At 43.1% G+C, this 21,696-nt stretch overlaps 3 protein-coding genes across 5 annotated transcripts in view; all 3 read left to right on the top strand.

Annotated features, from left to right (window-relative positions):
- Window positions 1-577: 577 nt before the first annotated feature.
- On the top strand, window positions 578-9,433 carry fam189b (family with sequence similarity 189 member B). The gene is made up of 14 exons (XM_020607290.1): window positions 578-2,010; window positions 2,102-2,158; window positions 2,848-2,955; window positions 3,168-3,284; window positions 3,386-3,493; window positions 3,659-3,819; window positions 3,916-4,015; window positions 4,121-4,193; window positions 4,803-5,100; window positions 5,301-5,641; window positions 5,724-5,765; window positions 6,372-6,547; window positions 6,669-6,815; window positions 6,969-9,433. The coding sequence occupies exons 1-14, from the start codon at window positions 1,777-1,779 to the stop codon at window positions 7,218-7,220; spliced, it is 2,214 nt and encodes a 737-aa protein (XP_020462946.1). The 5' UTR covers window positions 578-1,776; the 3' UTR covers window positions 7,221-9,433.
- Window positions 9,434-10,352: 919 nt separating this feature from the next.
- On the top strand, window positions 10,353-14,540 carry fdps (farnesyl diphosphate synthase (farnesyl pyrophosphate synthetase, dimethylallyltranstransferase, geranyltranstransferase)). 2 transcript variants are annotated; one of them, XM_020607121.1, is made up of 10 exons: window positions 10,353-10,621; window positions 11,061-11,213; window positions 11,307-11,447; window positions 12,216-12,296; window positions 12,397-12,519; window positions 12,601-12,689; window positions 12,782-12,854; window positions 13,412-13,489; window positions 13,579-13,713; window positions 14,024-14,540. In XM_020607121.1, the coding sequence occupies exons 1-10, from the start codon at window positions 10,619-10,621 to the stop codon at window positions 14,222-14,224; spliced, it is 1,077 nt and encodes a 358-aa protein (XP_020462777.1). In that variant the 5' UTR covers window positions 10,353-10,618; the 3' UTR covers window positions 14,225-14,540. The 2 variants fall into 2 exon arrangements, with proteins under 2 accessions (XP_020462777.1, XP_020462776.1); XM_020607120.1 differs by lacking the exon at window positions 10,353-10,621 and having other exon boundaries at window positions 10,679-11,213.
- A 723-nt stretch (window positions 14,541-15,263) lies between these two features.
- rusc1 (RUN and SH3 domain containing 1) overlaps window positions 15,264-21,696 on the top strand; it is a 13,644-nt gene continuing 7,211 nt past the window's right edge. Inside the window, exons 1-2 of one of the 2 annotated variants that reach the window (XM_020607217.1) lie at window positions 15,264-15,386; window positions 16,953-20,314. In XM_020607217.1, the coding sequence (XP_020462873.1) occupies window positions 17,080-20,314 (3,235 nt within the window). In that variant the 5' untranslated portion in view covers window positions 15,264-15,386; window positions 16,953-17,079. The remainder of the gene's footprint in view (window positions 15,387-16,952; window positions 20,315-21,696) is intronic. The other variant, XM_020607218.1, reaches the window with a different exon arrangement.

Raw genomic sequence — 21,696 nt, forward strand, 5'->3', positions numbered from 1 at the left:
CCCAGTGCTGGCTGGCTCCAGCTCCTCTGCGACACTCTACAAGATAAGCAGTTTAGATGATGGATGGATGGACACATAGTTTTGAGCTTGGTGTATCTAATCAACTAAAGAGCTAAAAAATAAATAAGTCGTGCTGGAGGAGGATTTTCAACTATCTCAGAACCCAGATATGGTCTTATTCATGGCTTATAGTTGATTGATAAAGCATTATGATTTATTAACTTGTAATATAACAATGAAATACTGCCTATAAACCCTTCATGAATGGTGCCGTCTCAGAAAGTGGATGCGCTGGTTATTATACAGTTTAGACCAGGCAGGCACCTGTGGGACATTCATACTAGCATACAGCCGCCTTCTTTTTAACTACTATCCTCTCAATACAGTGTTAATACCGTTTGCCCCTTATTGCTGCAACGGCAAGAGCCGGAGCCCGTCGCCAAGCAACGGCCCCTCCTTCCCAGCATCAGCACCACGACGGTGTGTGCGCGTTCTGCCGCATCTTCAAGTTGCATGCACGTTCTGCGTGCCTTGTCATCACGTATAGGTTTCGGTTTGCAGGAACGATACATTTTCTCCCATGTCCGAGCTCTACTGAAGAACAGAGGAAAGGCGTGAGGGTGGCAGAGGGAGGGGCTATCAAAAGGAAGAATTAAAGATAAACTCGGGTGGATTTAAGAATGTTATCGGTATAGGTAGGATATCGGCTATGTTGTTTTGCTCATGTGACGTCTGGTGGGAGGCAGTGAGGTAAACGTCCGGGATACATATACACACACAAACACACGGGCTGAACGGGATGCCCGCGTGACTGCAGGGAGGAAAGAGGCGGCGGAGGAGGAGGAGTAGGAGGGGGGCCTAGGAGCGTGTAAACCACCGAAAAACCCCCGAGGTGGAGTTGTCAAAGATCGAAACCTGCGAGGAAGGATTCATTTTAGTCCATCTGCTGTTATGGTGCAGTTTGAAAATCGACTGAAGATATTTAATTCCCGTTCACGTCGAGGTAAATAGTCGCGAACGAACCGCTGTGATCTTGGAGCTCTGGTCCATCTTTTCCTTGACAGGATGAGGATCTAACATAAGGTGGCGAGAAGGGAGCGCACATGTTCGGATTGTGCTCCTCCTGGGTGAACACGGACTGACTGGCTCATGTCATCACTGCTGGGGCTGAGTCAACGACAGACCAGCTGCTTTCTTTGAGATGTTTAAGAATTTGCGGCCTGCTCAGGTCTCCGGTTACCGCAATGCCAGTGGTTAGAGGAGAGAGAGGTGGCAGGCAGAAGATGGAGAGGAGGGAGCATGAAAAAGCAAATGAGTATAACAATAATGTGAAGATTGCATCCAACTACCCCATTTGTGTTGTGTGATAATCAGAGAATGACTGAGCAGGAGAGTGGTACAGACCATACTATAGGCTATAGTGGCCTGTGAACTGCATGGGGTGAAAGAGACACTGCACTGGTTCTTAGTATCTTGGCTGAAAGCTCAAATGAGGCAAGTACGCAGGCTACCAGTGTTTAGAAATTGCTTTCTGTTCACTTTCTGCTGTCAAAGTTCTTGGTCTCACTGATCAGATTACAGTGTGCACCATGGAGCATTGCGGAGCACCTATGTCACCTGCCATTGGAGAGCTTGGTACATAATAGTGACAGAGTGCCAGCATTTATGACTCTTTCTCTTATGCTCTCCTGTGCTTCTACCCATATACCTGAGCTTTGCTTTGTGAAGCCAGAGTGAAATCTTTCCCAGCCGCCTCGACACACAGACAAGCCCAACATGCCTTCACCATCAGACTCTAGCAGCGTGGCTTCAGCCTCAGGGTCTCGAGGCTGGTCGGACAGCCGCAGGGGGATGTCGGGCCGTGCACCTGGTGGTGCACGCCTGCTCCTGTATCTGGGGCTATGCCACCTGGGCCTGGGGGCAATGGTTCTGGCCTTCTCTTTCACCAGCATGGCCTTCACCTCCTCAGCCCGCGTGAGGCAGTCCTGCCCATTTTGGGCTGGCTTCTTTGTAAGTGTAAATTTGACAACACACAGTGTTAACAATTGAACAAGCAATCTTAAAGAGTGTTTCCTATCATGTGTGCAATGTCTGTTTCTAGGTGGTGGCATCAGGAATAGTTGGAATAATCTCATGGAGGAGACCTCTGACATTGGTGGTGTGTACATTTCCAGCTGATAAAGGAGCATTCATGGCTAAACTATAGGTGTTGAACTGTGTGCGACTGAACAAGGCTGGAGTACCAACAGGGCAAAGAATTCCCCAGAGTCAGAGAAGCCCAGGTTTACTTTGTTTCAATCTGGCTGTGATTTGACATAGCCTATTGCAAATTTGATCCATAGCCTAATATGCACCATGATAAAAATAACAGATGGATGGTGATGATTGTTCCAGTGTTTTTGACCTCCATATTGGCTTAAAGGCTGAGATTCAAAGTTTATTCTTGACCTTGAAAAGTGAAAAGTAAAGGTATGTATATTTTGACCTAACCTAAAGGGCATTTGTAGAGTTTCTCTGCACCAAAGTTTAGCTGTAAAATGTTTTTAGACTTTCATATAAAACAGTACTTTTATACTGAGCTTACATTGTGCTTAATTTGAGTCAGTAAAGTCACTACAAACAAAACCCGCAACAAATTTGGGGATGGTTGATATCCTAGTGACACGGGGGCAAAAAGTGTACAGTTCATCCAGAAACACTTATCAGTTCCTCGTATCTGGCCAAAGATGTGTTAATCTGTTATATATCACCAGCTGTAGTCTTGGGTTAGAAAAACACTCTACACTCTCTAGGCCTTCTTTTAATGGCCTGCTCTAAATCAAACCTTGGCTCTGGGCTCCCCTACAGGTGTCACTGTTCATGCTGCTGTCTGCAGTCTGTGTGATCCTCAGCCTGGCCGGCTCAATGCTCTCCTGTCAGAATGCACAGATGGTCAAGTCCATGCTCACCTGCCAGGTACAGAACATTATGCAAGTGTTGTCTTAAGCCTCATGCTGAAATGCCTGTCTGGCCAGATGCTTGGGGAATGAGTCAGGGAATAGTTTTTAGTAGGGATGGGACAATATTGAAATTCAATACATTGTGATACAAAAATGTCACAATATGTATCACTTTAGTGTGCAGATCAGTACTCCACACTGATCAACTGTGTATGGGAATATGTGTAGGTGGACAATGGCCTGTGTGTATGCTGCACGCCCACTCAGTCCTGCTCCATCACAGAGGAGGAGACCCTGGTCCTCTACCTGAACGCTGACTGTCACTCACTCAGGCACCAGCTGACGGTGGGTAGGATGTGTCTCATCTAGAGTGCAGTGGATACCCTAATGGAACATAGCATTAACTAAATGGCCTAAAAAATACTTATGTGTTTATTTCTCTGCAGGACCTTTTGTTCAGTGCTTGTGGTCTCAGCATTCTCTCCACCATCATCTGTACTCTGTCCACTGTGACCTGCAGTATCCACATATTCTCCCTGGACCTTGTGCACCTGGTGAGCACAGCCACAGCACATTTTGCATTTATCAGACTGGCTCTGCAAATTAAATATTCTGCTGGTTTAAGAGGTTAGGATTTAAAAACACATGATACAAAGTTATAGCCTATAACTACTTATCTGTTCTGTGGTTGTGAATTATGCCCCCCTCTCCCTGTCTAGCTGGCCCCACACCGTTCTCGTTCAGTTAACCCCGAATGCACCACTCCTCAGGATGCCTTCCTAACCAACATCATGGACTTTGAGGAGTTTGTCCCACCCATCCCTCCACCCCCTTACTATCCTCCTGAGTACACCTGCAGCTCTGAGACAGATGCTCAGAGGTACCACATATAAAAAAAACAGACATATGAGCATCCTAATGGAATACAGAGTGACCCCAAGAAAATTATTGTTGTTATTTTTGTATTAACATTTAGCATCACCTATAATGGCTCAATGGAGAGCCCCGTTCCCCTGTATCCCACTGACTGCCCCCCTCCTTATGAAGCTGTGATGGGACAGAGAGCTGCCAGCCAGGTGAGCATGTGTGTATGGACCTGTGATATCTATGTGTGTGTGTGTGTTTGTTCAGCATAACATACATGGCTGCCATGCTGACCTTTGTCTACTGTGACTATCAAGGCAACAATGTTCGACCCGCATGGCACTGAGCTGTCTGGAGAGAGAGGAACTTCTACTGGCTTCAGTGGAGAAGGTGAGAAAACACATCTTGCTACAGAGTCACTAGTTGAAAGGAGGAGTGGCACTTTTGGTGATATGATTAACTCAGGATAATGCATTTAACTTTAATAATTAGTTGATTGTAAACAAACCAATAATATAATAATAATATCAATTATTTAATGCTTTTCTTTACTTTATGTTATTGTTAATTTATTATTTCAGTGAAGTCTTGGTCAAACAAAACAAAAACTTTAGCCTTGAGCCAGCGTTGTTGTTGAGTCTCTAAACCTCAAGTTTGAGTTGAGTCTCGAATCCCCAGTGTTCGAGTCTGTGTCAAGTCCGAGTCACCAAAGATAGTCCGGGTTGAGTCCCCTTTACCCAAATCCAAGTCATTTATATTATACTGTAAATGTCTTTTCAAATGGGATGTTGAAAAATATGAGCCTGGCAAAAATAATGTTATTGTGATAATAATTTGATTGGATAGTTGGTTAGATGTTAGTTGTTAGGTTGAACAAATATAAGTACAAGAACAGAAGGCAAGTCTTAACATGGACTTTACATGTCACACATCAGTATGTATTTCAAATACAGGGTTTAAATTTTGGTCTTCATAATAAATTAATGTTTTTTTTACTAGTGTCTATGGACAGTGGATCTCTGTTGATGTCAGAGATTGTGGACATCCCTGATGATTCTTCCCCATCAGAGGACTCATGTCTGCTGGAGGTTGGGCTAAGGAACCAGGGGGAGAGGGACAACAGGAACACTGGTGAAAGGGGAGATGGGGGTGATGGAGGGGAACACATCAGCTACTATGGTCCTCGGTCTCAGACACCAGAGAGTCCTCTGGCAGGAGGACCAAGAGCCAGGCGCTTCCTCAGAGGAGAGAGGTCCAACTCCTGCTCTTCACCCAGCACAGCCACCACAACATACAGGTGAGACCTGCACACACACACACACACACACACACACACACAGTATGGCATGGTGTAGAGATATGAACTGTTTATTCAAGTGCAGTATTATTGAAATGTAAACTACTTTTTTATGTTAAAATCCAGGTTAAATCCAAACTTAACCCTGTAACTAGCACAACCAGAAATATTATTTTGTCGTCTCCTGTGTCGTCCTGCAGGTCCCCAGTACTACGTCGCCAGGCCATGTTAGCTAGTAGTAGTTGTTCCCAGCTGGAAGCAATTGTGGCCTCCAACTCTCAACAACGATCTTCAATCCCCGAGATTCGAGTTCGCCCCTCCACTCCCTCAGCTGTTCCTCCCACTTCATTCTCCTCAGCTGCTCGTGATCAAGGAGGTGGTCAAGGTAATGGGCTGCCCCTCCCACAACAGCCACTGAGCCTCTGTCGAAGGGGAGGGATGAGTGAGAAAAATGGAGAAAGCGTAAGAAGGGACAGTGAGGGGTTCTTACGTCTTGTGAGGTCACACAGTGAGCCAGGCATTGGCTCCTCCACTGATACAGGTGATTCAGATGTCAACATGAATACATCTCTTACATTAAGTTTACAGTTTCCATAATCTAACTTTTGTCCCCTCTTCTCCAGTTGACTTTGGCTCTAGAAGCAGTAAGGCATCTACAGACACAGGTAAGAGCTTTTAAGTAAAGGGCTTTAACATGTGATGGTCTAAAATATAGAAAATGTTCTATTTAAATCTGACTCAAAACCTTTGCTGCATGCTGTCACTGCCTCTCCCTTTTTTCCTGTCTGTATTCATTATAGATTGCCTAATCAAAGAAAACGTGTTTAAATTGTTTTGATAAGATATACCTCAATACATTTGTAGCCAATGGCCACCCTATTAGACACTGGTGCAGATTTAAGGACCAGAGGAGACATACAAATCTGTTTTCATTTAGATGTTATTTACTCTATGAAACTCTTAAACAACATCTAAATTAGCAGTGATTTGATTACTGCCATAATGTGCCTCACCAGCTCTTCATTTACATTATTGTCAGATGGCACAGTGTAATTTTAAATGTTTGTCTACACATTAGAAATGCTGCCACAGCAAAGTCTGCACACAGTATCTGACATGCAGTATGTAATGAACATAGAAAAAGATAAGGTACAGTATGGTTACACTGTAGAAGTTACCCTAAATGTTTGTATGAACATGAGGAAAATTCATCAATAATTTCAATATGGTTCCAAAGCCTTTCTCATTTTTTCTGACTCCATATGTGAAAGGTCCATCCTCTGAGGCATGTTTGTTGCCTCGGACCTCTTCGCCTCCTGCTGCAGCTTTGCCCAGGAAATGCAGCATGAAATCAGTAGCCACAGGGGTGCAGGTGCCCCCTAAACCCCCACCCACCTCACCACTGCGTATACCTAAAGACTGCCACCGTTCCCTCGGAGACCTTAAGGCAAGTCTGGAATTGATGACAGTTCCCCTATGTCTTAGCAACAGCTGTACTATTGCTCATTTCTTTTATTCCAGACTCCCTTATTCCCCTACACTTATCTTTTTTTTTTTCTCTACTTCAGGTGACTCGAGTTCTGGTGGCTCGTTTCCTGCAGCGCTCCAAACGCAACTTGGCTCCCTCCTCAGAGCATCCTGGGAGCATGGGACAGGGGCCTAAGAGACGTAGTGGAGCTGATGGTGCTGCCACAAACCACCTACCCATGGAGCAAGTATGACAATGAGCTCAGATGTAAAACATTATTTTGCTCCTGTACTAACTTTCTACAATGAGCTACGCACATCTCCAGTTCTGTACATCAGAATCAAGCTGTCTAGTGTTCAGCTGTCTAGTCTAAACTTGTGCTTGATAAAATCATCTTCAGGTGTTGCGGACCGCTTGGGGCACCAGCCGAGGGCACCCCAATCATCACTCTCGTCCTCATCATCGTGGACACCACCATTCTCATAGTGACAGTCGACACAACCGGCACTACAGTGAGCGGGCACCAGAGGGGATCCACCTGCGCAGCTGTGGAGATTTAAGCTCCTCGTCCTCAGCTTCACTACGTCGATTAATGACGCCTCATCCGCCGCATGGATCTGCGGGAGCTCTCTACTCAGAGTCTGTGCTGTAAAGAGAAAAGGAGGGTGAAGAAAGGATTGGGGAGGAAAACAGGAGGCATACAATTTAGTAAGGTGGTAAGGGGCAAAAAGCATGCTGATGAAACAGAGTAGTATTGAAATTTTCAAAGTTTTCCCTCCTTTTTCTCTTTGTCACCTCTGTTTCCTAAAGCCAACAGTGCACATGGCCTTATTCAGTGGTGCTCTTTATCACTCTTATCTTCATCCCAGAGCTCACACTTATTTCACTGTTCAAAATCAGTGAAACTGTTTCCTGATTCTTTCTGGCCAGTGTGGTATTTCCACCAACAGAACAAGTCCAACATTGGCTGAGACCATCCTACTAGAACCATCTTTTCTGCTGTATTCTCCTCTTCTTCCCACTCAGTACTCCTCTGGAAACATCTTCTCAGCAACTCTGGAGACAGAACTCCACTATCCATACTACAGCAACCACTTAATCACATGTACATTCAACCTATTACATAAATATGGGTTGCAACATGCTTGGGGGCTCATTTTGTACATTTTGCTATTTACCCACGGGATCGCTCAGGTGATGTGATCATGGAAGCCCTTATTTTGTCTTCCACTTCCAAAAAAATGCATCTCAATTAGGGTTGCAGCGGTACAGCAGTTTTATGATATACTATGGTATGAAAATTGATGTTTATCCTACCATGCATAATTGAGGGTACAGGCAGGATCAGTCTGGTTGCGCTGTTGTGCACCTACAATTAACTTAACAAGTATTTTGATAATCGTTTATAACATTGTGAAGGCACATCTCACAAGTTGATTAATGGAGAAAAACTCAGCAGTTTAATCCCTAATGAAAATAATCAATAGTTGCACTTGGATACAAAGTAGTGCAGAAGAGCTGCACCTCAACCAACTACAACATTAAAGCCCACTTTAACATCAATGTATGAGTGATATGCTATTAATTTAATGATATAATATATAACAGTATATGATATATAGTAAAGCATTTTTCTACAATGAGTGGCCTACTTATACTTTTAATACCTTAAGTACATTTTCATGATACGTTAACTTAACATTTTCAGTGCTGGACTTTTTCTTGTTACAGAGTAGGGTACTTTTACAGTGTGATATTAATATTTTTACTTAAGTAAAGGCAGTTCATACTTCCTCTACTACTGGTGCTAAGATGCAAATTAACATGCTTTAGTTGCATGCTTTTTTAAAAATCATGTTTATAATTATGTTTATCTGTAGGGTCAATCTAGAGCTACAGTGCAGCTCAATCAACTCTCACAGTCACTTGCAATTAAAAAACATCCTTTTGTTTTCATTCTTTTGAGGGTCATTGTAGCTGATAATAATAATAATCATAATAATTGTTTAATACCATATACTGTAATAGCAAGAAAATCTCATACCGCTGCAACCCTAATCTCAATAAGCATAGTTAGTTGAGTATGAAGTTGCACATTAGGAAAAATGCTCTCACATGGAAAACCCTTTAGTGGGTTCCTAATTTTGACTTTTTCTTTTTGCAATTCACATTCCTAGTGTTTCCACATTTTGCCACCTACACATTGCCCTTCAAAGAATGGTAGCCAGCGTTTCTAACACTGCACGCCACAGTCACCTGCTCAGCCTTCGAAATGCATTCTCTGTGGGTGGTCCCTGGACACGGTGGTTTGATTTGCATATGTGCATGTTTTGCTGCAGCTTCCCAAATACAGCAGGAACCTTGTGCATTAGATCCTGACTGCCTGTGTAACTACGTAACATGTCCTCAGAATGTTTTTATCTGCATGTTTTAACAATGCTTATTACTTTATTTCCTCTTGCACCCAAGACATGAAAGTAGTCATTTGAAATGTGTTGACAGCTGAAGGAAAAGGTTGGAGGCAAAGATGTGCAGAGTTCCCAGAGTTTACTGCCAGATGGCTCCAAACATGCCTCTGCATCCTAACTTGATTTTGAGTCCATATCATAGATATGCACAGGCATATCTATGATATAGACTAAAGCAGCCTGATACAGAGGTGTAAAATGCACTGTGACTCTGATGACATAAGAGTCTCTTGCATTAAATGTGCAGATATATTTATTATATTTGTTACAAGGTCAGGCTTCATACTTTGAGTTGGCACGGTTCCCTGTGGACTTGGAAAGGGTTGTGGGGGCAGCTGTGGCTCAGGAGGTAGAACGGGTCATTTCCTAACTGGCGGATTAGCGGTTTGATTCCTGGCTTGTCCAGTCAACATGTCGAAGTGTCCTTGAGCAAGACACTGTACCCCCAGTTGCTCCCGGTGATGTCACTGGTGTGTGAGTGCTTGGGAGTGCGAATGGGTGAATGGCCGAATAATGTGAAAGCGCCTTTGAGTGTGCTGTAAAAGCATAGAAAGGCGCTATACAAGTATAAGACCATTTACCATTTAAGACCATTTATGTGTGGTTAAATGGAAAAAAAAAAAAAAGTGGACACTCCAAAGACAGTGAACATATGATGGGCCTGGCAGCTCTCGATACTGGATTTTGAAGTGTATCAATACATCTGTGTCAGATTGAAGTTTTATTTTTTATTTTTTGAAAGTCTTTTAGGTGTGCTCACTAAGTGATAATATTGACTCCATATCAGTAAAGGCACATTTGGATACACGTATAGGTATGTAACTAATTTTAAAAACTGACATGCATTCACACTTTGCCTTTACACAGATGCAGGCAAACCCATACACTCCCTTACTAAGTCACTGGGCTGTGGTTCTACCTCCTATCTTGCATAAAACACTATTTATTTGAAGAAATGTATGCGTATGGCAGCCTTAACAGGATAGAGCCTCGATACCTGAACAATAAATATATCTGAATAAGACACCCTATTCTGGATTTTAAACGCCTTGTCAATGGCAAAACTTTCAATGCTAAGTTATGTATTTCAACATATGAAATAAATAATAGACATAAAATTAAATGTTGACGCTTTGTACATATTGTAAATTCCCAGACAGTAATGGAAGGTTAATATTTTTGTGTATTTTGTCTTTTTTTCCCTCCCATTAACTAAACTGCCATCAATCTCACCCAGTGGTCTCATTCACTCCACTTAAACCCCGCCTCTTCTCAAATCTTACTGGTCAAGCAGTGTGAAAGCCCATCCTGGTTCGATGCTATGAGCCAATAAAAGCGCTCAATGTCAAATGGAGCTTTTAAAATCTACGCCCACATAGGCCACTCGCAATGAATGTCGGGAAATTTAGTTCTGCTGCTTTGTAATAAAACCGAACAGTGGTGGTACAACGAACTACAAAATACACATCCTGGTTTTAGGAGACGTTCACAGACTTCAGTTTGACAGCAAGACGAAGAAACAGAAGATACGCTTTTCAGCTGTATTACGCTGAATAATTTGGGACAAAGGGGCAGTATCATTATGGTATGTAAAGACGTGTAGGAACCAAAAAATATGTTGATTCTGTATGTTGTAGCTATCTTAGTCAACAGACTGGATTCAGGAAAACAATAAAAGCTAGCGTCAGTTAACGTTTCCTTTCATTACAAGGGACTTTGCTTGCAAATAGAAATTCGCTTTACCTAATCCTTACTGTCGTTACGGATCTTAGTATGACATGAGACTAACTTGGCTAGCCCTACAGTTTTCATATCAGGAATAAGGAACAAGTTTTTAGCGTTATGTGGGGTGTATAAATAGCTAGTACATACTCTCCTACAAGTTTCACCGTAGCTTGCTTGCTGTTGTTTATTTGGGGATGAGGCGTGTGCTAAGCTTGGTCATTCAAGCTCCAAAAATATTGCTGGCCTTCTCCCCGCCTAAGTTAAAAAACACAAGTCTGTTGTGCACCTCGTCTTACCAGGGAGACAGTACTTGCAATGGTACGCACAGCAGAATGGACTTGCTGTCAGACCCTCAGCTGTTTGAAGCCCACTTTGAGGAGCTGGTGACGGAGCTCACAGAGGGAGACTTCACCGATCCGGTGTTGGATGATGCCTTGAACAGATTGCGAGAGGTATGTTGGCTCTTTTGTTTACTGCCCTGTGTTCTTTGACATGTACCTTTAGTGTTATTTCATGTAATCCTTATCAGTATTTTTTGTTATTAGGTTTTGGTGTACAATACTGCTGGAGGTAAGCGGAACAGAGGCCTGTCTGTGATTGGCTCACTGAGGGAGCTTCTTCCACCCGCCCAGCTCACCCAGCACACAGTGCAACGGGCTCTGATGGTTGGCTGGTGCATTGAATTGGTAAGGATGTGTTATGGCGAATCATATACTAAGTCTGGCAATAATCCACATTTTTCTGTCATCAGGTCCCATTTAAAGACCAAAAATAGTGTTGCCAAAGCCTGATGTAACCAACTCTTTTGTGCATTGAGTGAGATGTTCCTGTATTACAATTAATATGGACACTAGTTTATTTTTAGGAAGTCCCAAGTGCTCTCATCTGCTACAGTAAATACACACTAGTGGATCAAATCCTTATATATAGCCCCCATTAAATACAAATTCTTTTCTAGTTGAGTGACATTTGCCAAAGACTAAAGTGCCTAGCTATTTAAGGAAGTTAACATGCCTTTTAGAACATGTAATTATATATCTGTGGCATAATTTTAAACATTTACACATTATGTAGGCATAAATGGGCTTGGGAATGAATTGGTTTTGGTCTCATTATGGTATTTGTTGACATTACTAAAAGTACAGGATAACTTCAGGATAAAACTATTCATTCATCCATGTGCTTTAAAATTTAGCCTCTTATATTTCAAACCAGTTGATTTACACAACTAGCAAATTCATCTACCTATTATGTTAATTTTGTTGATGTGATTAAGATTTGATACAGACTCTACCCTCAGAGAATCAGTCTTGCATGACAGTTTTTTAACTTTATGTGCCGTTTTAATTGTTTCTAAAACATCATCTCACTAGCACCAACTCAGACTTATAATGACACCAATGTTACCTTCTCTACGTTGTGAAGTGTTACAATTGTGTGTCTTCTGCTTGCAGCTTCAAGCGTTTTTCCTTGTGGCAGATGATATCATGGATACATCTGTGACTCGGAGAGGACAGCCCTGCTGGTACAAGAGGGTGACTTAATTTTTTTTTCCATGTAGTGTTGTAATCTTTTTTCTTTACTATTAATAGTGTGTCCAGTTTCTCATGTAAATCCTTCCTGTTTCTGTTTAAGGATGGAATAGGTCTGGACGCCATCAATGATTCATTTCTTTTGGAAGGATCTGTCTACAGACTGCTTCGCAGACATTGCAGAGATCAGCCCTACTATGTTCACCTACTGGAGCTATTTACTGAGGTATTAAACTGTAAGTCTGGATTGAATACACAGCACACACACAGTAACTCAGGATTCTTACTGCATCTCTCTGTGTTTTAGACATCTTACCAGACAGAGCTCGGCCAAGCGCTGGACCTCATGACCGCTCCCCCCGGTCAGATTGACCTCAACAGATTCACCATGGAAAGGTTGTCAACTTATATCTGTGAAGTAAATTTGCAGAGAAGAATGTTGTCTACCAACGCAAATAAATGTAAAGATTTTGGTAACTGTCTTCCAGGTACAAAGCTATTGTAAAATACAAGACTGCCTTCTACTCTTTTTATCTCCCAGTGGCAGCTGCAATGTACATGGTGAGTGTCGGTGTATAAACACATGATAGGAGTAACACATAAGCTGTGTTTCCACTATTGGAACCTAATGAGCGGTAAACCTCGTAATTCCCTTAACCATCACCAAGCATAGCCTCTGGGGTTAAAGCAGACCATCCTGCTTTGTTTTTCCACTGTATTTTCTCTCTGTGTTGGTCTCTGTGTAGAGGAGGGAGGGGCTGCTCCCCTCTCACACATGCAGTCAACTGTGTGTTTACAATACAGTGCTTGTAATGCTCATGCTTGAGGTGTGAAGCTTTACTCGCACCCACCCCCTCCCCCTTCGTGTTCCTGTACTTGATTTTAGTACTACCTCCTGAGGGGCGGCAAAATTTGGCTCCCAGAATGAATCTCCAAAATGAGGGGGAAAAGCAGAACCTGTGACAAGCATTATGTGGGGTGACAGGTTTCAATAGGTTCATATAATGGAAAAACCCCTGTAGACATGATCGAGACGACACTGAAGGGTGGCAGTGAATTAGTGACTCTGAACAAAGATAATAACAGAGTATTGTTATGCTCTTTCCTTACATTTGTAGGCTGGAATCAAAAGTGAAGAAGAACACAATAATGCCAAACACATCTTACTTGAGATGGGAGAGTTCTTCCAAATACAGGTCATTACTCTTACACATCATTCCTCTTTCATGTCACACATCAAATAGTGTGCTACAGAGCTGATAACCACTGAGTGTTTCATTTGCAGGATGACTACCTAGATTGTTATGGTGACCCTGCTGTCACAGGAAAGATTGGGACAGACATCCAGGATAACAAGTGCAGCTGGCTGGTAGTGACAGCCCTGGAAATCATGACTCCTGAACAGAGAGCAGAGTTGGAGGTGGGTCCTCCGATAACAACCCCTTCTCTTTAAAACGTGCTTTGAGATTATGTGGCTGTGGATCATAGTTGTATGCAAAAATTCAGTTTAAACTAAAGGAGTGTGATTATATAGTACAGTATACTGTGTATTTATGGTGCACTATTTCCTTCACACAAACATCATGAATATTAAAATATTATTTTGTGCATGCATAGAATTAATAAAATGCATGCAACAATCGTATCACAGAAGGAAGTGCAGAAGAGTATGAACAGTGTTAGGATTTACCTTCTGATCCCACTTGATTTCATTTTCATCTGCTCCTCAGGCGTGTTATGGGCAGCAGGATGACGCCAGGGTAGAAAAGGTCAAAGCACTGTACAGCACCCTGCAAATGCCAAAACTGTACCACAAATATGAAGATGAGAGCTACCAGCGACTACAGAAACTAATCGAATGTCATGCTCAAAACCTCCCTCACTCAGTCTTCCTCAACTTTGCCAAGAAAATCTACAAAAGGAACAAGTGAGAGAGAATGGTTGTCTTCGGAGCTCCTCTCCCTTTAAAGAGGGTTTACCAAGACAAGGCTCTGACTGTAGCCGCATGACCCAAACAGGGCTGGGACTATGTTTAGAAAATGTTTCAGTGATATGTAGATACTTTGGAGCAACATCAAACAGCCAGTGTCATTTGCTCTGTCAGCTATTTATTGTCATTTCTCCACTGGAGAATGTAGTAGATGTATGAAATTGCACACTGACCGATCCAGTGTTCATATTTGTCTGCCCTGCGGGATGCATGGCAGGATGAAGATACAAATAAAATAAAACTCTAACTGGTTTTGATTTTGCAGCAACAGATTTTTGAATGTAGATTTTTAATTCCATATATTTTTGTATTGGTTCTAGATGTTATTGATTTTAATAAGTAATACATGGCCACTATTTTAATTTATGTGTGTGCTGGATGTGGACCTGAAATGTTAACTCAATTAATTTGAGAAACTTCTCTGCAACTTTTTTACAATTGATTTATCACTTTGATCATTTGTCAGACAGAATTGCTTCTCTAGCATTTCAGGTGTGATAATTTCTTGCTTTCATTTTGTCATAGGCCTATATAATGGTAAATTCAATATTTTCAGCTTTCTGACCTTTGATCACAGAAAATTGGAAGATACAGTATTTTGTGCTCTGCGAACCATTATAATAGTTATTTTGACTACTTTATAAAACCTTATATACAAAACTGTTCATGAGATATCAAGAAAGTAACTGACAGATAAATTAATAACAAGGAAAATAAATAGTGCAGCAGTACTGTCTTGAGGTGTGCAGTTAATCTTGAAGACAGGCTAATAAATGAATGGATGAATGAATTGCTAACAGGATTATTTAAGAGCAATTAAATGAAATGAGACTTTCCCTCTAAACACTTAATCTCAAAAAGTAATCATTTAAGGGAGGTGAAAATGACACCATGTAAATTGGATGTGGTGATAAGGCGAGTAAGGGGTGCGGCTTGGTCGAGATAGAGAGAAGGGGGGCGGGGTACGATGTTTTGCTGGAAGCTCGCGAGAACACAGACGCTGAGGCTGTTACCGTTGAGGAGAGCTTCATGTTCAGACGGTCTGAGATGCGAGAGTCCCATAGGAGATGGACACCAGCACCCATCTTTACCAGAATTTAATCGTGAGTCGAGTCCCATTTTATTAGCTCATTTTGGCCTCTTATTTCGTTTTCAAATGAACCCGCAGAAGCCGTTCGGGTAAGCAAAACGTCCTGTTCCCACACGGAGGGTGCGCAGATCTGAGACATCGAATTCTGATCTTAACAGTGATATTTGTAGAACAGTTTTCTATAAGCATATTATTATTATTTTCCGTTTTAACTGGAATACAAATACGTGTAATATTTGAGTTACAATAGGGCTACATGGGCCTGTATCAGTGCGATGCGGTTGGAGGTACCTCCTCCTCCTCCCATCCTCCGTCTCCATCTGCTCTGTGGAATCAATAAATGCAGGGATAAATCATGTACTCAGGATGGGTTAAATTACATACGATGAAACGCTGTTTTTTCTTTTAGTTTCAGGCTTTGCTAGCTTTAGTGGCCGTGCCGATGAGGCCCACCTGGGTAATTCATATTTCCCAGTTACAGTGTGTGAAGGGCACTGTGAAGGAATAGCCTTTATGAGCAATAGCCTTCGGTAGATGGGCTTTTAAAAGGCAGGTGTTGTTCAGTGCTGCTGCCTGATTATGTGTTATGTGCCCTAGGTATGTAGTTTTTTCTTTTCTTTTCTTTTTAGCTAGATCTTATCCCTCTTATCAGCTTGTGAAGATGGTCTGGCACAGATGAAGACAGCTTGACTACTGTAAACTCATGAATATCAGTGAAGCTGAACACAACAGATGAAAATCATGAGTGACCGACTACAAATTAGCTGGCAGTTATTATTGTGGGGATCATTTCGTGCAATATTTGCTATAGTTGTGTGTTTGTGTATTTAAATAAGTTGATAGATGCCATCTGAAATCAAGATAATGGTACAACAGATAAAACAAGGTGGAGAAAACCTGCATAGAAATGAAGTGGCACTTCTATTATTTACATATCCAACAATTGTTTACTTTTACCGAACTGTTGCAAATCCAAATTGTTCCCAAATATTACCCCTAAACATTATTTAATTTTAATGGTATATAGGCCTACATGTATTCTATAGTGAAACCATTTTCTGCTATAGTATAGTAATTCAGCTACACTATACTGTCCGAAAAAATAAATATAAAACTACCATTCTATACAGTGATTGACCTGCAGATTATTTTTATCTACATAATGTCAGAAAAAAGTGAAAAATGTTCAAATCCAAGATGATGTTTTTATGTCTTGTGTTGTCCAACAAACAGTGCAAAACCCAAGAAATTAATTTTGCTATTGTGAAAAATCGAAAACAACTGATAACTAATGAATATTTGGCACTTTTGTGACTTCACTGATGAATGATTAAACAGTATATTTTTATCACAGTTTTATTAAATAACAAAAATTATTTTCCTTAATTGGTGATGCTTGATATTGTGCAGTTTTTAAGGTATGTCTGTGAGACCATGTGTGTTCATATCACTGCTGTGATAATTATAGAACAGGAAACTTTAAAGACTTGACCTAATAAGAAAACGTGTAGAGCAGGTGTTTCATGAGCAAAGTTTGCTCATAGTTGTTATTCACTGTGTGTCTCCTTTGATGTTACAGGCTCTTGGGAGTCAAGCCAAGATGTGACCGTCACGGCGCGTCATAGCTTGGATCTGTCCAGCCTTTATAACGCTTGTTTCTATAGCAACAGAAAAATTAGAGTATCCTAGAAAGTCCCATTCTCACAATGCAGTCCTCTAGCTGCTCCTCTCAGCCTGCAAAGCCACGGCGTTTTGATGTCAACAGACGGACCAATACCTTATCTGTACCAAAGTCTCATGGCCATGGTGTTCAGAGAGAGGATAAAAACATGAACACAGTCACCTCCTCCTCACCACGCCAGGCCACTAAAGGCCGCGTTGTACCTACAAGGAGCAGGGTGGGGGTGCAGCCTCGAGCTCCAGTGAGCCAGTCCAGGTTTGGCTCACAAAAACAGGGTTCTGGCATCTCCAGATCAGCTAAAACCAAACCTAAAGGTGCTTGCTTTTCGGCAGCAGCCCAAATTGCACCTGCGGCCACTTCATCTCCGCTTCCCTCTGTTCTCCCTCTTGACCCGAATTGCAACAAGCCGAGCCTCCCCTGTCTGTGCTGTGATGGGCGCTCCCCGCAAGACAACAACAGTATGTTCAACCATAACCACAACAACAACAACACCATCTCTCTCAGACAGGAAATGCAGCTACCACCTCCTCCATCCCTATTGCCCCAGGGGCAGGATGGGACAGAGGGCAAAGAGCAACCTGAGCCTACCTTGCAAGTACAGACCCAGCTGGAGCCCTCTGCCTTCCCTCCTGCCAATCTGCAAAAGGAAGGCAAGGATGCAGATGAAAGAGCTGATCTGGGAAACAGGAAAAATATAAAGGTAGAAGAAGAAGATGACGAGGAAGAGAGCCGTGGCAATATTGATATTGATGATGATGATGATGATGTCGAGGAGGCTGACAGTGATGATGACGACGATGATGACACTCTGGTTCCCTCATGCTGTGACTGTCCTCCCTCCCTCCTGGAGTTCTCGCTCTCCTCTTCTACCTCCTCATCCTCCACTTCCATCAGCTCCTGCTCTGATCTGGAGTCTGACTGTGCGGATCAATCTGCCTCACTCTGCTCTTCCCAAGACCAAGATAATCTTTCTGTTGCTTTGTCCCCCAAAGAGCACTCTCTTTCACAAACCCCTGAATGCCAGCCTCCTGTGTGTTCTCCCCCTTCCCTTTCTCTTAGCCACAATCCCTTCTTATCATCACTTTGCCCAATTCCCCTTTGCTCCCCAGATGAGGGCTACCCCTCTACCCTGGACACCCCTTCTCCTGATTATTTAGGAGTCAAAGGTGATTCAGAGGTTACCAAACTAAGCTTGCTTGACTTCTTAGAATCAGTGGGGGAGTTTGGGAAAATGGAACGCTTTAGTCAGGTGATCCAAGTGGCTCGCTGGGATTTGGAAGGGGAACAGCACTGGGATGTTCTAAGGGATCGATTAGATCACCTGGATCGTTTGGAGAAAGTCAACAGGGAGGTAAAACTGGCCTACATTGCTAGACTCCATGAGAAGGGATTTCATCTTGGAGATCTCAAAGAGCAGGACCTTTCGGATGTTATGGATGAAATGGGGAACATCGACATTCCCTGGAAGTTGTATAAAAGCCACAGTGGATCAATGGGAGACTCTCAGGAGTTTTCGGATGCTGGGGTTGACCTGACTGCTCCATCAGACTGCGATGATCCGCTTGTTCCAGATTCTCTCACCGCTTCCCCTGTTGAGCCGCCACCTAGACCACCAAAACCCCCTGTGCGTCACGCCAGCGTGAGCTCTGACCTCCACACCTACATCAATATCAGCAGGGAGACTACCTCCATGGCTGTCTCCACCTCACCTACATTGTCGACATTCTCTCCTAACTCCTCATCGCCCACATTCACCACATTTAAGTGTGAGAAATCCCTTCCTCCATCTCCACCATCAATCCCTCCTCTCCCTGCCTCTAAGCCTGTTCCTTATCTCACTCTATACACCACTTCTTCTCCACCCCCATCTATCCCCACACCAACACCTCCCATCCCTCCCCCCCGTAGGCGCCACCTTGCTAGGAAGGAGGCACAGAGGCTTGCTGCTCTTCAAGCTGAACAGGAAAAGACACCCCTGTCCCTCCCACCTCCTACAATGCAGCCACCACCCCTTCCTCCTCCACCTGTTGTCTCAATCTGCTCCTCTTCCCCCCCTGCCATACCACCTCCACCTGCTCTGCCTCCTCCCCCCTCCTTCCATGCCCTGGATATAGAGATTCGAAAGTTACTTATGCTTGCAGGATTGACCCAAGCTGAGCTTCTCAAACTCAGCCCAGAGCTTGGTGTGTGTGTCAGGGGCTTAGGGGATGAAGATGATGGAGACAATCTTATCCCATCTAGATCTGCAGACTCAAATGAGTTCAGACTACAAGATGGGGAGGAGGAGAAGGAATGTGATGCTGACTATATTGACAAAGATGAATGGCACAGCAGAGCCAAGTTGAACGGAGATCTGAGAATAGCTGAAGAAGGCAAAAAGAAAGAGGAGAGCAAAGACACACAAAGAACCACCTCCTTCACTGAGATAGCAAGAAGAAGGAAAAGAAACAGTGGACTGACTTCCGACCATTACTACAGCACCGGTCTCAGCAAAATACATGAAACTAAACTGAAGAATATGAGCTCTGAGACTTTCCATTATCCTGCTGGGTTACCAGATTCACCACCACCACCTCCTCCTCCTCGGCCCTTACCTCCAATCCCGCCGTCTTTGCCATCCCCTTATGTCAGCACTCTCCCTGCCAACTCTGAACAACCTGAGCGTTTTGATTGGCTCATAGCATTCACACCCGACTGTGATGCCCCGCCAGAGCATCCACCCCCGGAAATGAGATCATCTCATTTGGAACCCCAAAAGACGCTCAGTTCATCAGTGTCATCTCTGGGGGCAGCTCCAAAGGTCACGACTTTCAAAGAGCTGCGTTTCCGCAACAAGAGCGCCTTCCCCCCAACAAAGGTGATCACTGATCCAGAACCTGACCCCACAGTCATCACTCCAGATCCAGATATACTGTATAACTTGAAGTGGAGAAAAGAGAAGGCAGGAAGCGATGGCAGCCAATGGGAGTACACCTCTCAGGCTCAGGCTCTGTTCATGCAGCCACCACCAGCCCTCACCTCAATGGCTGCTCTGAAGGAAATGCTCCAGAGGGCTGAAGAGGAGGGCGGACAACCAGAGCTGTGTCCAACACAGAAGATTGGCTGCTCAGTCAGTGACAGCAGCCTGTGGACCATGGGCAGAAAGTGGGAGGGGGAAGAAGTTAAGAGGGAAGAAAAGGAAAGGAAGGAAGATGAAGAAGAACAAATGGAGGTGAGAGGAAGAGCCGATGGAGAAAGGACCTTTGAATCAAGAATTACAGGTGAGTATGAATCTCTGTGGTGATGCTAATAAAAATAAAGGAAGCAGCTAAATTTGAATCACATGTATCTGTATGAGAGAAAATTTACAATACTCAAACACATCATAGTACCTCCTAGTACCCTACTACCCACACTGTGATTTGGATGGCACAATAAATCTGGGATGGGCAGATAATGGAACAAAACAGATGGAGAAAAGACAGACTAAGTGTGGCCTGCAGTCAGTTTGTTCACTTTCTTAGTGGTGCACAAACACAGTAATATCTTTGGACAGGGCAATAGAGAGAAACAGAAAACCATGGGAGATGACAACATAGACCTGTTTATAGAAATGATGTATAGCACAAAAGCCAAGGGATGGAGGATGAGCATGAGTCACACAACAGGATGATGTGTGATATGATGGGTAATTGTTAACAAGGGATAATCAGAGGGTGATTTTAGGTGGGTGAAGTGAGCAAGACAGCTGAAGCTGGACAGAGAGAGATGAAGTGAGGGGAGTGAAGGTAATATGAGGAGAAAAAGGGGGTTGGAAAGTTCCCAGCCAGCATTTGCTGTACTGGTTAGCAAAGTGTGATGTCATCACTCCCTTATTCAATTATTCATCCACTCTTCGGTCCAAGGGGAGGGGGATTATAGAGGCCCCAGTGAAGCTGCCTGCCTTTCTCTTCCTTCTTTAGCTCACTTCTCTTTTTCTTTCTCTTTTTGTTTGTAAAATGCTCTTCTTCTCTTTCTCTTTTTTACTGGTGTTAAATCCAGTCAGCTTGAGATGTTTCTCTGCTTTTCTCTTGCTGTCTATCCTGTTTGCTCACCCCCACCCATTCCTCCAGTAGTAGCATAGATTGGCTCAGATCAAGTTATGTGTCTCATACAGTGCTGCAGCACAGACTACATAGACACTAAAGAATAAATTCTAATTGTCCAGATACAGTAAGGTGAGCGGTTTAATTCAAATCGCTCATCTTTCCCGAGTGCCAAATGACTGCTGATTTTGGAGAGAGATGTTACATTACTTTGGCATTATTTCATGAATATACTTGCGCTTTCTAGTGATCAAAATCAAATGAATTATTGAGTTACGTATGTGCTGTAGAAGTTCCCCAGAATCACTTCAGTAAGGACTAGCGGCCAAGGTTATGTACACCTTTAAGAGCCAAAGGGGTGGATCTTAGTACATGGACCAATGGCTGGGAGCCAGAGTCAGAAAAATAGGAAGTATCGTATGTTAGTTACAGTCATGGGTGTAGTATGAAGGCAGTTCAGAGACAGCCTATCCGAGGTATGGTTGCTTTCTAGCTCATTTTGTAGCCTGTAGCTTAGCACTCTGTCACAGGTAGTTAAGTGTAATGAAAATAAGTGTTGCCACAGTTTCAGTCTCCAC

The sequence above is a fragment of the Monopterus albus genome, unplaced genomic scaffold (genome assembly GCF_001952655.1).
Source record: "Monopterus albus unplaced genomic scaffold, M_albus_1.0 scaffold84.1, whole genome shotgun sequence".
Lineage (NCBI taxonomy): Eukaryota > Metazoa > Chordata > Actinopteri > Synbranchiformes > Synbranchidae > Monopterus > Monopterus albus.

Excerpts from the sequence above, each read along its gene's own strand:
- fam189b (XM_020607290.1), top strand. The coding sequence starts at position 1,777 with ATGCCTTCACCATCAGACTCTAGCAGCGTGGCTTCAGCCTCAGGGTCT. Across the intron at positions 4,016-4,120 it reads GACAGAGAGCTGCCAGCCAG|GCAACAATGTTCGACCCGCA; the intron begins GTGAGCATGTGT and ends GTGACTATCAAG. Across the intron at positions 5,101-5,300 it reads ACAGCCACCACAACATACAG|GTCCCCAGTACTACGTCGCC; the intron begins GTGAGACCTGCA and ends GTCGTCCTGCAG.
- fdps (XM_020607120.1), top strand. The coding sequence starts at position 10,956 with ATGAGGCGTGTGCTAAGCTTGGTCATTCAAGCTCCAAAAATATTGCTG. Across the intron at positions 12,520-12,600 it reads TACTGGAGCTATTTACTGAG|ACATCTTACCAGACAGAGCT; the intron begins GTATTAAACTGT and ends TCTGTGTTTTAG. Across the intron at positions 12,855-13,411 it reads TGGCAGCTGCAATGTACATG|GCTGGAATCAAAAGTGAAGA; the intron begins GTGAGTGTCGGT and ends TTACATTTGTAG.